The sequence below is a fragment of the Zea mays genome, chromosome 2 (assembly GCF_902167145.1).
Source record: "Zea mays cultivar B73 chromosome 2, Zm-B73-REFERENCE-NAM-5.0, whole genome shotgun sequence".
In the NCBI taxonomy this organism is placed as follows: Eukaryota; Viridiplantae; Streptophyta; class Magnoliopsida; order Poales; family Poaceae; genus Zea; species Zea mays.
Genome location: NC_050097.1, coordinates 107,809,738 through 107,825,473, shown reverse-complemented (window position 1 = coordinate 107,825,473; position 15,736 = coordinate 107,809,738). Strand labels below are relative to the sequence as shown.

At 44.5% G+C, this 15,736-nt stretch overlaps 1 protein-coding gene across 1 annotated transcript; it reads right to left on the bottom strand.

The window, feature by feature from the left end:
- Nucleotides 1-12,652: 12,652 nt before the first annotated feature.
- LOC103646801 (threonine synthase, chloroplastic) lies at nucleotides 12,653-14,668 on the bottom strand. The gene has a single exon (XM_008671458.3). It carries the CDS (start codon nucleotides 14,566-14,568, stop codon nucleotides 12,991-12,993), a length of 1,578 nt encoding a protein of 525 aa, XP_008669680.1. The 5' UTR covers nucleotides 14,569-14,668; the 3' UTR covers nucleotides 12,653-12,990.
- Between the last annotated feature and the right edge of the window lie 1,068 nt (nucleotides 14,669-15,736).

The window sequence follows — 15,736 nt, the reverse complement described above, 5'->3', positions numbered from 1 at the left end:
TAGTTTAAAAAACTCTAGTTTTGACCCCAAAAGTGGAATTTGTGATCTAGCAAAATTTTGCCAAAAGTCAAAATATCAAAGTTATCAAGTTCTCCTAATCAAACAACCTTCATGTGTAGAGATTTCCAAGTTTTATAGAAGAAAATGGAGAAAAACTCAAACTTTAGTTTTGACCTAGGGTTGGATTTCTGAGAAATGTTATCAACTAGCTGTCTTTGGGACTTTGTAGCTTTTGATCTATGGACAGTTTGAAGATGATCACTGTAGCACAGCTGTAGAGCTACACTAGGTGTACAAATTTGGTTGGGTTACTCAGCCCTAAAGCATATGGAACTATGTGTAAAATTGGTGCAAGTTGGATTGTTATATTTATGGATTCCAAACTTGTGTAAGTTCAGGGCTGAATTTGTGTGTTTTGGAGTAGCTTTGGAGTTCTCTACTTCTCTATCCATAGATTATAGATTATGGTCATTATAACAAAGTTGTAGTATGACTACAGGAGAACAAACTTTGTTAGGTGGGATACCCCAAAAACCATATGCAACTAGGAGAAAGTGTGGTTCAAAGTTGGGATGGCTGCATTCTGCGTTTTCAGATTTGTAATAATGCACCACATCTAAATTTTAGTGTTTGGCTCAACTTTGGAGTTGTGTGGTGCCTGTTCTAGGTGATTTTTGACTGAAATTATTATAGCAAGTGTCAACAAGTCTCTTTAAGTGAGTTGGGTTCGATCCCACACAAAAAGTGGAGTAAATTCTATCCAAAGTGGGACTATTAGCGGCAGAGACTGAAATTTGTTAAGTTACCAAGTCTATAGAATCAGTAATGTTGGCCCAACTTTGAGGTCTTCTATAAATTGCTCTATAGAGTTGTGAGCCCTACTTGGTGCAACAAAGTTGGAGGCCAAATGAATAAGTACAAGTTTCTTTAAGTGGGTTTGGACAAGTGTTGCACAAATGTGTGAGTAAAATGCACTCCAATGTGCCTGTCAGGCTGTGAGCTTCAGTTCAGTTTCAGCCAACTGAATTGGGTTCCAGTGATTTGGGGTCGACTTTGGGGCATTCTAGTTGTAATTCTTGTGTCTTTGGCGCTGGAAGACTATAGTAAAGTTGAAGGTCTATAGTTAGTGAACAAAACTACTTAAGTGAGGTAGGTCTGTCCTTATGTGGAAATGAGAGAAAGGGGGGGTAAATTTGTCCCTGTAGTCAAGCTGAAGAAGATCAGGACTGAGTAAAATATCTGAAGCAAAAGATCTCCCTCCACTACGACCTCTGGCTACTTCCTGGTAAGTTATGATAGGAATAAATTTACCTCAAGGGGGGTTGAACCTGCCATAGCTCCATCACACTGAGGATAAACTTGGGGAGGTGGAAATCTATCTATAGGTGACTCAACTGCTTGTCCAATATGCAGTGAGTGTGTGTTCAACCCTTTCCTTATGTCTTACCTCGACTTGGTGACCATGCAGGGGATAGGTGGAACATTTTAGCTCTCATTTGTCCGCTGTGTAAGGCTCTAGTGAACCCATAACAAACTTGCTAACTGTTGTGCCTTGCCAAAGTGTGTGGAAGCCCAAACTGAACTCCACTGAGCTCTGGTTGATTTCGTAGCTTCTTCGTCGTGCACAACCTCTTTCCTACATCTTGGTTAAGTCCTCAATCTTGTCCAGTCCTCTAGTTCCACTGTGAAACCTTGAACACAAAGTAAGCATTGACAGTGATGACCACACCGACTCTTCTCCTTCGTTCATCATGGTTAGCATTTCCCAAGGTGAACTCATTTACGACCATGACATGCTTCATCATGCCACTGAAAAAGATGACGGTACCAAGTCCCATCCCTGCACCCTTGGATCCTCACTAAGATGGAATTATCTTGAGAGAAGCACGAAGCCAGAAAAGGAAAGTCGTCAGTACAACTCCACAAGACGACGAGTTGGACCATGAGATCAGCAATCTCGAAGCCATCCATCAGCAAGTTAAAAAGCGAAAAGAGAATATGCTTCGACTTTCTAAGCTACAGAAGAAGATTAACGTGGCAACTGAAGAAATGCAAAATATTTCACATGATAGTGAGCGACAAGAGTATCGCTAGAATCAGAAAGACCTTCGGCATGAAAGCCAAAATCATGAGGATATCTGGTATGAAGCCTTTAGTCATGACAATTTTCCTTATGATGACACTTCTCCTTTAGCTATAGAGTTGCGGGCAATACCATGGCCACTGTAAGGAAAATGGACCCTGAGCCATTTGGCTCAATAGGTTTTGGTGTTTGATGATTAACATAACCTGTGGACTAATGTGTTTGCTAGTGTTTATGTTTGTAGTTCACAGGATGTGTAAGTTACTTGGACTAAGGCAATGAGGAAAGCAACACCTCAAAAGAATACATTTCGAAGATCAAGTGAAGTCTAAGAAACGAAGAAAGTGTTGCCACGGTGGACTGTCTGGTCTGGAGCTCCGGACTGTCCGGTGCACCAGGGAACAATAGCCCAATGGCTAGTTCCAGGTGGCACTATGGGGAAAAGACCACCAGACTGTCCGGTGTGAAAAGCCTGTGCGCCAACAGTCACATGCGGTGTCAGATCCAACGGCTAGGTGCACTGGACTGTCCGGTGTGCCGCAGAGAGCAACATCTTTTCTCCAACGGCTAGTTTTGTGTTGGGGGCTATAAATACACCCTAACCGACCATTCCAAGGAGTGGGAGTCCAAACAACATACCAAGGCATATAGTAGACATTTCCAAGTGCTCATACACCCAACTACTTAATAGAATCACTTGATGACTAGCGTAGGTGCTTTGCGAAGTGCTTAGGTTAGTTAGACCGTTTTAGCGCTTGCTCTAGGTGAATCCTAGTTAGTTGAGTGAGTTTAGAAAAACCACACAACCCGTCGGCTCTTGCGCGAGCTGTTGTAATTGTACCGACTGGGGCGAGAGTCTTGCGAGACCATACAACCGCGTTTGTGTCACGGCCGCCACCGTGTACCGGAGGAAACAAGGCCCGCGACGTTTTCAGCCGGAAGCTCAATAGTGGAGACGGTGGGGAGCGTCCAAGAGAAGCCGAAAGGGGAGCACCACTTGCGCGTGGAGAAGGCCCGTGGCTCTCTACGGGGTTACTCGACCGTGGTGCTTGGCCCTCGCGTGGGCTTCCCTTTGCGTAGGGGCACCAACGAGGATTAGTCGGGACCTTGCGTGGTTCCGGATACCTCGGTAAAAATACCAGCATCATCCACGAGAGTTTGCATCTCTACCTTGCTCTTTAGTTTCCGCATTTACATTAAGCATTTAAGTTTCAATCTTGTATTCATACCTATATTGTTTAGGATTGAAACTTAGCCATTGTGGTAGAGATAGCAGCACTTAGACAAAACCTAGTTTGCACATTCTAGTTTGATTATTTGCATAGATTTTGCTCTAGGGATTTATTTGTGGCATAGTTTAGTGAAAGTTTTAGAAGTCCTAATTCACCCCCTCTTAGGCATCACCTGTTTCCTTCAATTGGTATCAGAGGCTGGTTTGGCTCATTTTAAACGCTTTAGCTTCACCGCTAAAAGAGCCGATGCTTTTTAGAGAAAGGGGATGGATACCTATAGGCTACCACACTTCGACGGCACTAACTTCCCATATTATAATGCTAGAATGGCTTGTTACCTAGAGGCCATTGATCTAGGTGTTTGGAGAGTCACTCGTGACAGGATGAAACCACCCAAGAATCCCGAGAAACCCACCACGAGTGAGGAAAAAGAAATTCATTTAAATGCTAGAGCCATAAATTGCTTGTATGAATCTCTTAGCATGGATATTTTTAATCAAGTTTTTACATTGAAAGCTGCTAACGAGATTTGGCTAAAATTTCATGAGCTCCATGATGGCACATCCAATGTCCAGGAGCTAAAACATTGCGTAGTCTTAAATGAGTATAATTCTTTTGCTATGAAGGATAATGAGCTTGTTAGAGACATGTATTCCCGTTTGAATCTAATTATCAATGAGCTCAATTCTATTGGCATAAATAAGCTTGGTGATGCAGACATTATGAGGAAGATTATCTCCCTGCTACCACAACAAAGATATGAGAGCATTATCACTATACTTCACAACATGGAGGACTTGAGTACAATGACCTCGACCATTGTGATTGGGAAAATCGTGTCCTTTGAGATGTCGTGAAAAATGTGTCGGGGAAAGGAGCCAACTTCCTCAAGGTCATATGCTTTTGCATGTGATGAAAGGAATGGCAAAAGGAAGGCTCCCACTCCAAGTTCCTCAAGTTAAGAAGAGGAAGAAGAAGAAAGTGATGATGATGAAGATAATCAACCATCAACATCATCCTTCGAGGATGAAAACAATCTGCCGCTTCGGAAAGGTAATGGGGATGATCTGCAAGATTAATTTAATGGGTGTGCCTCTACAGGTCGAGGATCTTCTCTTCAACATTGACAGGAAAAAGCAAAGAAAGAGAGGATGCTTCGCATGCAGGGAGAAGGTCAACTTTAGGGACAACTGCCCAACTATGGCCGAACCCAAAAAGGGGAGGAGCAAAGGCAAGGCGCTAACAAGTGTCAAAACTTGGGATGATTCTTCAAGCGAAGATGAACCTCCAAGGACGCGCAACCACCGGTCCTCATCACGCTCATCACGCAAGTGCTTTATGGCAAGAGGTAAAATGAGTATTTCATCCTCTAGTGATGATGAAGGTGAGGGAAAGCCCTCCGTAGATGAGTTTGCGGAAGACGTTAAATTTTTCTAGGATGTTTGCACTAAACAAAAGGCTCAACTTAAAACCTTGAAAAAATAAGTTGATTAGCTCTCAAAATGATTATAAAGGTTTGCTAGAAAATTTTGAAACATTTGCAATTTGAAATGTGAGCTATCAACTAAAATTGAGCAATTAGAATCTAGTGCTCCATCCACTGATATCGATGATGGCCTTATTAAAAAGAATGAAAAAAATTAAGGCTAACTTAGCTAGCTCCCAAGAAGCTATTGAAAATTTGCTAGGGAAAATGGAAATTCTTAGCATACACAATAATGAGCTTACTACTAAGCTAGAAAACATTGGTAGCACCCCAGGGACATCTTTAGTTGGAATTCCTGAAATTATTAAGAAATATGCTTCTACTTCTTGCTTTGATTTAATTGATAATTCTAACCCCTGCAACCAAGTTCTTGTTGAGAATATTGTTGTAGAAACATGTTCGGATGAGGTTGCAAAGGAAAATGAGCAATTAAGGCAAGAAGTGGCTCGTCTTGGAAAGGCTTTGTATGACAAGAAAGGCAAAGCCAAACAAATCCAACCTCCACAGGATAACACCACTGCGGGAGTGAACAAGCCTGTGGAGGGCGAAACTGTGATTTGTGAGTTATGCCACAAGGAAGGCCACAAGTCTTTCCAATGCAAGGCGATGACCGGGACTAAGCAAAAGCAAAAGCCAACAAGCAAAATCTCCAACACCTACATCAACAAGGTGGACAAAAAGGCTGCTACACCATACTTAATCAAGAAGAAAAAGAATGGAAAGGTGATAGCAATCAAGGCAAACAAGCAAGCCAACAAAGGAAAGGGGGTCAAACACATCTGGGTGCCAAAGAAAATTATTTCAACCATGAAAAGCACCAAGAAGATTTGGATCCCGAGAGGGAAGTGAGGAGTCCGAAGGACGGTCGGGGAATTTGGTGACTTGGCAAATTTGGGATGTATATCATGGGATACATCATATTGGATCAAGTCTATTGCCAAGTGGGTTAGTGAATACTTTGGACCCAAATTCCCCACCCATGAATAAGGCAACTAGATTTATTGTATTTCTTATTTTTAGATATGCGTATCTATTTTCATGTATCTAGTTTTACCTTTCACGCCTAGTATTTCAATTGATATTCATTCTTGATTATAAATGCATGCATACTAGGTAAATCATATGTTAGGATTGCTCACTTTCAATTCATACTCTTGAGCAAACCTACATGGTTTAAAATGATAAGCATGACACATAGCTTATTTAATATTCCTAAGAAAATGATACATCAATTGATATTGTGAAATACTTCAAATGGTATAACACTTCAATTATAATTCATTTGGTATGCTTCAATTGGTATCATTTAATCTATATGTGCCAAAGCTCGGATTATGGATAATCTGCCCCTCTTGATATCAAATCAAAGTGCATGTCTCCTACAAGTATTCAAAACTTGTACGCACACTTTTAGGGGGAGTATACTCTATAATCTAAGTCTTTGAGACTAATACCTGTTTTCAAGTCTATTTCATGTAGTAGTCTCATTGAAAGGAAAATGGAGTCCACGGAGAAAGACAACAAGCTTCGACTGCAAATCTACAAGAATTCTTATGTCTCACAAGCCTGCCATTGGTCTTCAAATGGTCCGCCATTGATTTTCAATTGGTAAGTTTAAGACTACATTTGACATCATTTACATGTCTTCTCCAACATTTGGTTAGACTATATTCCAAATCTTATACTTCCCATGTTGCTATACATGCATAAGTAGTTAAATCATATTCCGTTACCTATGCATAAGGGAAGTTAGTCTAATCAAATCATGTCTTGCACCTCTATTTCTCACACGCTTTTTCCTAAGTAGAATATCTCTATTAGGGGAGTATTTCTTCGTCTCAAAAGGGGAGAAATTTTTTTCTGAAGGAGAGCACTCATTTAGGGGGAGTAATAATGTTGAGTGCTTCAATTGGTATTAATTGATAAATCTTTTATGAGGGCAAGTCTTATTTGCTTCCTATATGTTTTAATGTCTTCCTTTTTGGTGGTTGATGCCAAAGGGGGAGAAGTTGTAGGGACCAAAGCAATAAAATGTTATCAAACACCAAACACCACCAATTTAAAATTTTGATCCTTCAACTGGTTTTGGTTCTTTGGTCTAAAATAGGAAGTAGTGAATTATGGAGTTAGGGGGAGGCTGAAGTCCATAATATCACTTTGTGGGGACAAACATGCATCCTAGCAAGTAGATTGCATATTTTCATTCAAATGTTTGCTATATTTGCTTGCTTTGGTTGTGTTGTCATCAATCACCAAAAGGGGGACATTGTAAGGAAAATGGACCCTGGGCCATTTGGCTCAATAGGTTTTGGTGTTTGATGATCAACATAACCTGTGGACTAATGTGTTTGCTAGTGTTTATGTTTGTAGTTCACAGGATGCGAAAGTTACTTGGACTAAGGCAATAAGGAAAGCAACACCTCAAAATAAGACATTCTGAAGATCAAGTGATGTCCAAGAAACGAAGTAAGTGTTGCCACGACGGACTTTCTAGTCTGGAGCACCGAACTATCTGGTGGCACACAGGATTGTCCGGTGCCACACACCGAACTGTCCGGTGCACCAGGGAACAGTAGCCCAATGGCTAGTTCTAGGTGGCACTGTGGAGAAAAAACCACCGGAATGTCCAATGTGAAGTCCGGACTGTCCGGTGTGAAAAAGCCTACTCGCCAACGGTCACTTGCGGTGTCAGATCCAACGACTAGGCGCATCGAACTATTTGGTGTAACGCAGAGAGCTGCAGCTTTCTCCAATGGCTAGTTTTGTATTAGGGGCTATAAATACACCCCAACCGACCATTCCAAGGTATGGGAGCCCAAGCAACTGTCACACCCAGATTTAAGGGATAAAGCTAGGTGCGTCTCATATGTGCGCCAAAAAAGAACACCACATATAATGACAAAGTGTATAGAGATAAATCTCACAAGTATCATTATTACATAGCAGAAGTCTTACAAAAATAAATGATAACAATAAAATGAACTAATAATTATTCATTGGCGCCAACAAGCTGACTGGGAGACGCCACCTAGATCAACTCGTACTCCTCGCTGTACGTCTCCTCCTGGACCACCTGTTCTTCTCCTATGGGGAGTTATATATCGCAAGGGTGAGCTCACAAAAGATCATAGCTCAACAAGTTGTGGGAATAATGTGCATGAACTCACCAAAGGTGGGAGCCCATGTGAAGTGTAAGGATGATCAATAAATAATGGTTGAAGCTGAGCATTGCTTTTAATAAGTTGGCCAAATTTTATTAGCAGTTACTAGATGTAAGTGTATACCAACCCAAAGTAATAGTAGATCAAAATTAATAATAAACCACAATGCGATGCAAATGACAAATTAAATTTAACTTCCATAAATTAATCATGTGAGTGTCCGAGCCGCTCATGACCGTGAGCACGACTGATATACCAGTTTTACACTCTGCAGAGGTTGCACATCTTTACCCACAAGTCATGTTACCCATTTGCCAAGGGATCGCAACTTCCCACTCATCTCTACCGAGGAGACGAGGCAGGGTAGCACTACGAGGCCTTTCCAAAGTTCCACTAGTCCGAGAAAACCCGCTACGGATTCAAGAAGAAGGAAGCATAGGAATCCCCCGTCCGGAAAGCCAGGCAATCTGACCCGAGAACCTCCTTATACTCTGCAGCGATGGCTCCCCGCTTGCCCCTTTCAGGTAAGGTAATCTCTCCATAGTTTTCCTAATTACTTGGTCAAGGGTGTCCCATTCCACCCTTGTGGTAGTACTGTTTTCCCGGGTGGTTCTCCATGTTCCAATTAACATAATAATCTTATCATGAACAATAAATAATCAACAGTAATAATAAGGAATGATCACGTGTCAAATTTATCTCAACACCCAAAACCACATATAGCACTAGCAATACTACCTAGAAAGTTCAGTGGTGATCAAGGCACAAGATAAAGCAGACTAGGGTGACCTATTGGGTCCCATCAAAATTAAGCCTAATCATGCCATAGTGATTAAAGAGAACATTATTGGGTAAATAAAAGTGGTCAAAGGCACAACTTGCCTTCAACAAGCTCATGCTCAGAATTATCCACCTGCTGAACACCGGGGTCCTCAGTGGCTTGCTCGTCTACTCGCAACAATACAAACAAACATGGTACAAGAGAAATTAACATCACACCAAACATGAGATCATACTGCATAATAATATTCTACACATCGTAACGAGATCGCAGGAACAAGAATCACTAAATTTGGAGTCACGATTATTGAGTTATGATTTTCTGAAGTTATTAAGTGATTGCTTTAGATTAAGCTAAATGAATAATTTTAGTCTATGTTTCATGAATAAACAGAGTTATTAGTTGATAGAAAATACTAATACAAAATTAATGCAACTGAAATGGATCAAAAAGGAATTAAAATGGATTTATTATGATTTAAACAAGTTTCTATAATTATTTTAATACAAAACTCATTTTCTATAATTTTTATTCCATTCAATAGCTCTCTGTATTGCGCACAGAAATAATGAAGAGTACAGGGGCTAACTCGTAAAAGTTCTAAGACTCAGGGTACACGTTTCTTAACATGTGATGGATTGCGGGTTTATTCAGGGAAAACCGAGGACTCATATGCAAAAATGCCCTGCCGAAGGAGGTGTCGGTCGATAGGAGCTGTCCGATCGACACCGGACGCGCCAGATTAGATCAACCCACAATCGAACTGGTACGCCACAGTTGTCGTTGGATTCACCAGCAACGGGCCAAATTTAAATACCCCAGATTCAATCCTATCCGCTGATGGCTAGATTTACGGTCACTGTGCCCAAGCCGAACCATTCACTTGGCTTCTAATCTCCACCGCTGAACTAGGATCGGATGGCACAGAGGCCCTCTCCTACCTCAGACGGCAGAGCACGGAGGTGTGCCCCGAACGCGGCGATTCCTCGTCGGAGACGCACTGACAGTGGGCCCGACGAGCAATCCATCCCAAAGAAAACACGCAAAACGAAATTCATCCACTTGCGAATTGGATAGAGGGTACCACGGTGGTGAGGCAGTTCCACGCTGCACGACACCTTTGCGGTGGCGGCAAAGCTCCGACGACGAATTCCGGCTGCCACCGAGGTCTATTCTCCCCCACCAGGCCCGAGTGCCTTCCCAGCAGCACCGTGAAGCACACCAAGATGGCGCGGACCCCCCGACAATGGCTGTGGACAGGTATGGTGCTGGCGGGCGCTCCTTGTCCTCTGTCCAGGCGCCGAGCTCCTAGTGTCACGCTGCGGTTGTTAAAGTAAAGGGGGAGCGATTGACGGAGAGGTTCGTGAGGGTCGGGTCTTATAGCCTAACTAGGTATATGCTCGTGCGTTGCCACGGAAGTAAAAAAAAGTGTAAAACATAGATATGATGCAAAATCTACGTAGCACAATATTACCGTAACACTAATATTATATTAACGATATAAATATATAATGTTATTATAAATACAGGACAGGAAAGAGACGAAAAAGCAGGTTGTTCAAAACCAATTGCCAATAGGAGAATACGAAAATAGATGATGAGTTTGGTTTGAAAAATAAGCAACATATGTAAGCAGGTAACCTTGGTTCAATTAAGCAACAATCTCTGTGATGGCTGACAACAAGTACAAGCATACGAGATGTCGTATGCAAACAACAAGAATGTGTTGCTACGATTAAGTACAATCATACAAGTTCTGATAGTACAGGAAAATTTTCTTTTTTCCCGACGGACACGAGTGCTGCGATTCTAGCAGGTTTGTATTTCTATCGCGGTTGCTCACGAGAAAGGATGCAGAAGTTTGCGAGGAGTACCACGATCTCCGTTTTTTCCGTAGCCACAACCGATATGTTGCACGAAGCAACGGCTCCCCACGTCGCGGAAAAGCCCACGCCCACGATGTGATCTGAGTCTTGCTGGACTCAACCTTAGCATATCTGCTGCCCATCAACCTGAAACTTGAGAGCAAACTGAGCGCGGATACATACACTGGTATACGTACAACGAAATTTTAATCAAAATTAGAATCTGAAGGCAAGCGTAGTATAGCGAACCTGAAATTTTTACTGTTTCACTGTGAAGCCGATTTATGGTTGATGCATAGGCATGCAGTACCCATCAATTTAGTCCGTTCAAGTGTAACTTCAGTCATACCATTATGGTTAGAACAAAATCTCGATTAATTCAGTTATACCATTAATTCAGTCATACCATTATGGTTGCTACAATTTCTATATATCACATATGTAGACCTTATTTAGAACAAAATCCAACAATGAATTAAGAAGAACTGCTTTCCAAAACCTTTTTACTGTTATATCTTTATGCCAGTCCAGAGTTTGTGTGAAATCAATCATAGTCATAGAACACAAGGCCAATTAGAGCCAAAGAGTTTCACAAACGAGTGGAAGAATTAGCACTTGTTAATGTAAATTTTAGTCGAAAAACGAGACGAATTCCGTTTGCATGAGAAAGGATGAATTACATAGACATAAGTTTATTGTTAGAGTTGAAATAGGAGATATGATGTAATGAGTATTAGAATTTTAACAGTAAACATGTATAAAAAATAGGAACAACTTGATTAAATGTTGAGAGCTAAAATATAAATTGAGGATATTACCAAAAATGGATGCAACAAGAGCTTATATAACTTGGCAATGTATCCTATGCATATGAGCACTTGGTGCACATTTTAAATCCAGTCCCATCATTTATCATCCAACGTCTCTCCTACAGTCTACCTTTCTCTCCTCATTGTTATAAAAAATCTCGTCCCATCTCCCTCACTTCCTGCTTCGAAACCCCCTGGCTCCCAGCTTCTCGGAAATCCCCTGCCATGGATTTTCCTAAAGGCTCACTGGGGCAAACAAAAGAAAGGGAGACAGTCGAGTCAAAGTATGCACCAGGACAATCTCTGAATGGCACTGTGAGGAGTACAGCGAGGGTAGGGACATTTGAGACATTTCCTGATGGGAGTGAAGCATCCCTTCCCAGAGAAGAGGAAGCGCTGATTGGACAGTCTGCAATGGAAGTTGGTGAACAGATAAGGGTTAAAGTACTGAATGTAGCACAAGGTCAGGCCACCTTGACGACGAAAGCCGTGGAAGATGATGAAGACTATCTAAAGACACTGAACATGGAGCTTACGCTGGACTGGTCCAGAGGGCCTCAAATTCTAGCACCATGCTTCCATAGTAATGATTGTAAATTATTACCATGCTACCCCTACTTGCATTTCTTGGTCTGGTTAAATAATCCACTGGGTTGAAGTTACTTGCATTACTTTTTTTAATCTTTTTTCCTTTTCCTGTGTGCCATTTGTGAGGATGGTTTCAACAATTGTGAATATCAAGTGTTAAACTTATGCAGGGACATTAAAGATACAAAGTATCCAAAATGAGAAGCAAGGGGTTGAAGGGTAAACCAGGTGCAAAATATCCTAAACTGTCAACTGCATTTTCACATATGGGATACTTTAACATGACTGAAGGGGGTAGCAAATTGGATTTCCCCCTTTTTCAGTTACTCTCATTTTTTGAATTGCTTACAACATGTAATTCCTATATTATAGGACACACGAACACACACACACACACAGTTGCATTCAACCTGAAACATGCGAAGCGACAAATTCAGTTAGCATGTATACTCGATGGCTGCTATACATGTAAGTTTCAGTTGGCTTGTATCTGAAACATGTACATGTATCTGTAGATGGCTTGATTGTATGTAACACAACATAGAGGCAATGAAGGGTGGAGACGTGGCAGTGCTAGGGAGGAGGGCCACAGCAAGGTTGACATCCACTGTCACCAGTAGCTTTCAGCCAGCATTGCAACACCAAAATGATCAAAACAACAACAGCCAGCATTGCAACACCAAAATGATCAAAACAACAATACATGCAGTTACATCCAAAGTACTCGACAAGCGTTGCCAGCACAGAGGACAAAGGAGCGAGTGATGATTATTCAATCCGACAGCGACTACACTTATTATCCATGGTAACACATTCGTAGCACAACAGAGAGCGCTAGTCTTGCAGGAGAGACAGCCATTCTCCTGCTAAACTCCACAAACAGATAGTCTAACCCAGACAGAATTTCTGAAGCCTAAAAGACCCCCCGATACCGACGAAACCACTGCATTCCAATCAGTTGATTGCATTAGCCAGGCACAGGCGCTCAGAGCTTGCCCTTGAGCCTCTTCTTCAGCACATCCATCACAGCGCCAAAGTCAGCCTTCACGCTCACAGGCGGGTTGGAGTACTTGCAAGCCATGTCCTCGATCTTGCTGTCATGGTAGTCAATCTTCGACTGCGAGAACTTGAGGCCGTGAGCCGTGCTGACGACCACGGTGCGGTCGTTCGTCCCGATGACGCGCTGGTCCCTGAGCTTGAACAGGGCGGCGAGCGCGACCCCGGTGTACGGGCAAGCGAACATCCCAGTGCGGTCGGCCAGCGACATCGCATTCATGAGCTCTTCCTCCGTGGCCTCCTCAACAATGCCGTCCGTCGCCTTGAGCGCGACCACGGCCCGGTCGACGGACACCGGGTCGCCGATCTGGATCGCTGACGCGAACGTCGGCCTGGCCACCTGCGGCTGGAACTCGGCCCAGCCTGACTTGTAGTAGCCGTAGAGCGGGTTCGCGTTGGCCGCCTGCGCGCAGACGAGGCGCGGCACGCGGTCGACGAGCCCGAGGACACGACACATCTCGAACCCCTTGTAGAACGTGTATATGTTCCTCAGGTTGCCTCCAGGCACGATCACCCAGTCGGGCACCTCCCAGTCGAACTGCTGCAATATCTCGATGGCCGCCGTCTTCTGCCCCTCGAGGCGGAGGGAGTTGAGCGAGTTGGCGAGGTAGATAGGTAGCTCGGCGGTCACCTCCCTGATGAGCCGCATGCACCCGTCGAAGTCGGTGTCGAGCGAGAGCACGGTGGCGCCGTTGGCGATGGGCTGGATGAGCTGCTCCAGCGAGATGCGGTTGGCGGGGAGGAAGACGATGGCCGGGATCCCCGCGGCGGCGCAGTAGGCGGAGAGCGCGGCGGAGGTGTCCCCCGTGGACGCGCACCCGACGCCGGCGATGGGGCGCGACAGCGGCGCGCGGCGGAGGCGGTTCACCTGGCTGACCAGCACGGTCATGCCGAGGTCCTTGAACGAGCCCGTGTGGGAGATGCCGCAGTGCTTCACCCACAGGTCGTTCATCCCGCCGAGGTGGTCGCGCCCCAGCCGCTCGGCCCAGAACAGGTTCGAGTTGCCCTCGAACAGGGAGACGATGTGGTCGGGCTCGATCTCGGGGAGCACGAACTCCTTCTTGGACCACACGCCAGACCCGTACGGCCAGGTGATGCGCCCGATGCGGGAGTCGAAGAGGTCGCGCCAGTAGGCACCCGAGAAGCGGGCCAGCGTCTCCATGTCGTGCCGCACGTCGAGGAGGCCCCCCGAGCTGGAGCGGTACACGATCTCGTCCAGGGAGTAGCGCTCGTTGGGGTCGCCGTTCGGGGCCGGCGGGAAGGGCTCGTACCACGCCGACAGGCCCTGCTTCGGGGCCGGGTGCCGCGCCGCCTCCTCGCGGATGTTCTCATCCGCCGCGCGCCGGTGCTTGGTGGTGACCGCCGGGGAAAGGGCGGCGGCGTCGGTGGCACACCGGATGCGGCGGGCTGCCGGACGGAGCGGGAGGTGGCGGCTTGGGGTGGCAGAGCGCGACTGGGGGTGGGAGAGGAGGAACGACATGGAGGCGGCGTGGGTTGTCGCCGCCATGGTGGGCAAGCTGGCGGCGGCGGAGTGGGATTAGGTGAGGAGACTGGTGAGTGACGCGGATGGAGGTGGATCTGCGGAATCCACGGCGGTCGTGCTGGAGCGCGGGCGTTGCGGTTGTTGGCGCGGTTGTTCCAGCGGGCGTAGGGAGGCGGCCGAGCCCCGCCATGGCTGGCTGCGTGGGAGCGGAATCCGCGGCGGTCGTACCGAATCCGCGGCGCGCGCGTGCGGAATCCATGGCTGGCGGCGCGTGCGGGAGCTGGCGCGCGGGCGTTGCGGGAGCTGGCGCGCGGGCGTTGCGGGAGCGGGGGCAGTCTACACTGCCCTCTTAATAGTTAGTAGAGATAAAGGCATGAACGTCACACGGAGTTGAGAATAGTCGCTATGAGTGGGCCCTACAAGCCATTGATACCACAACGCGGGCGACACAGGGGTTCGGCGCGGTGTAGTTGGGCCAAGTGGCGTTTTATTCTTTTCCTTTTTCTTTTTCTCTTATTTTCTTTTATTTCTATTTTTGAATCTCAAATTTAAATCCAGATTTTGTTGTGAATTTTTGTACCTAGATTTAAATGTACAATTCAAGAATACCTGTATGAAATAATATCTTTATTTATATATTTTTCTTTACTTTGCATGTAGTCTTCCTTTTCTATTTCATCTCCAAATCCTAGGTTTCAAATTAGGTTAACCTCCTTCTCATTATTAAAGTATTTTTATTATTATTTATTTTTTTATCATTAAATGCATAAGCAATTAAACCCTAACATGATGCACCATTTTTTTTATTTAGTATAATTGTTGGTAGACAAGGTTAACCCATGATTTGAAATATGCAAAAATGAGAATAACAACACAAGTGGTCAAATGAACCTCTTATATTTTCCCAATTCCTGTACATTTTATTACTCTCACTATTTGGGTATTACAGCAACATACCAAGGCATATAGTAGACATTTTCAAGTGCTAATAAACCCATCTGCTTAATAGAATCACTCGATGATTAGCATAAGTGCTTTGCGAAGTGCTTAGGTTAGTTACACCGCTTTAGCGCTTGCTCTAGGTGAATCCTGGTTAGTTGAGTGAGTTTATAAAAACCACACAACCCGTCGGCTCTTGCGCAAACTGTTGTAATTGTACCGAGTGGGGCGAGAGTCTTGCGAGACCGTGACA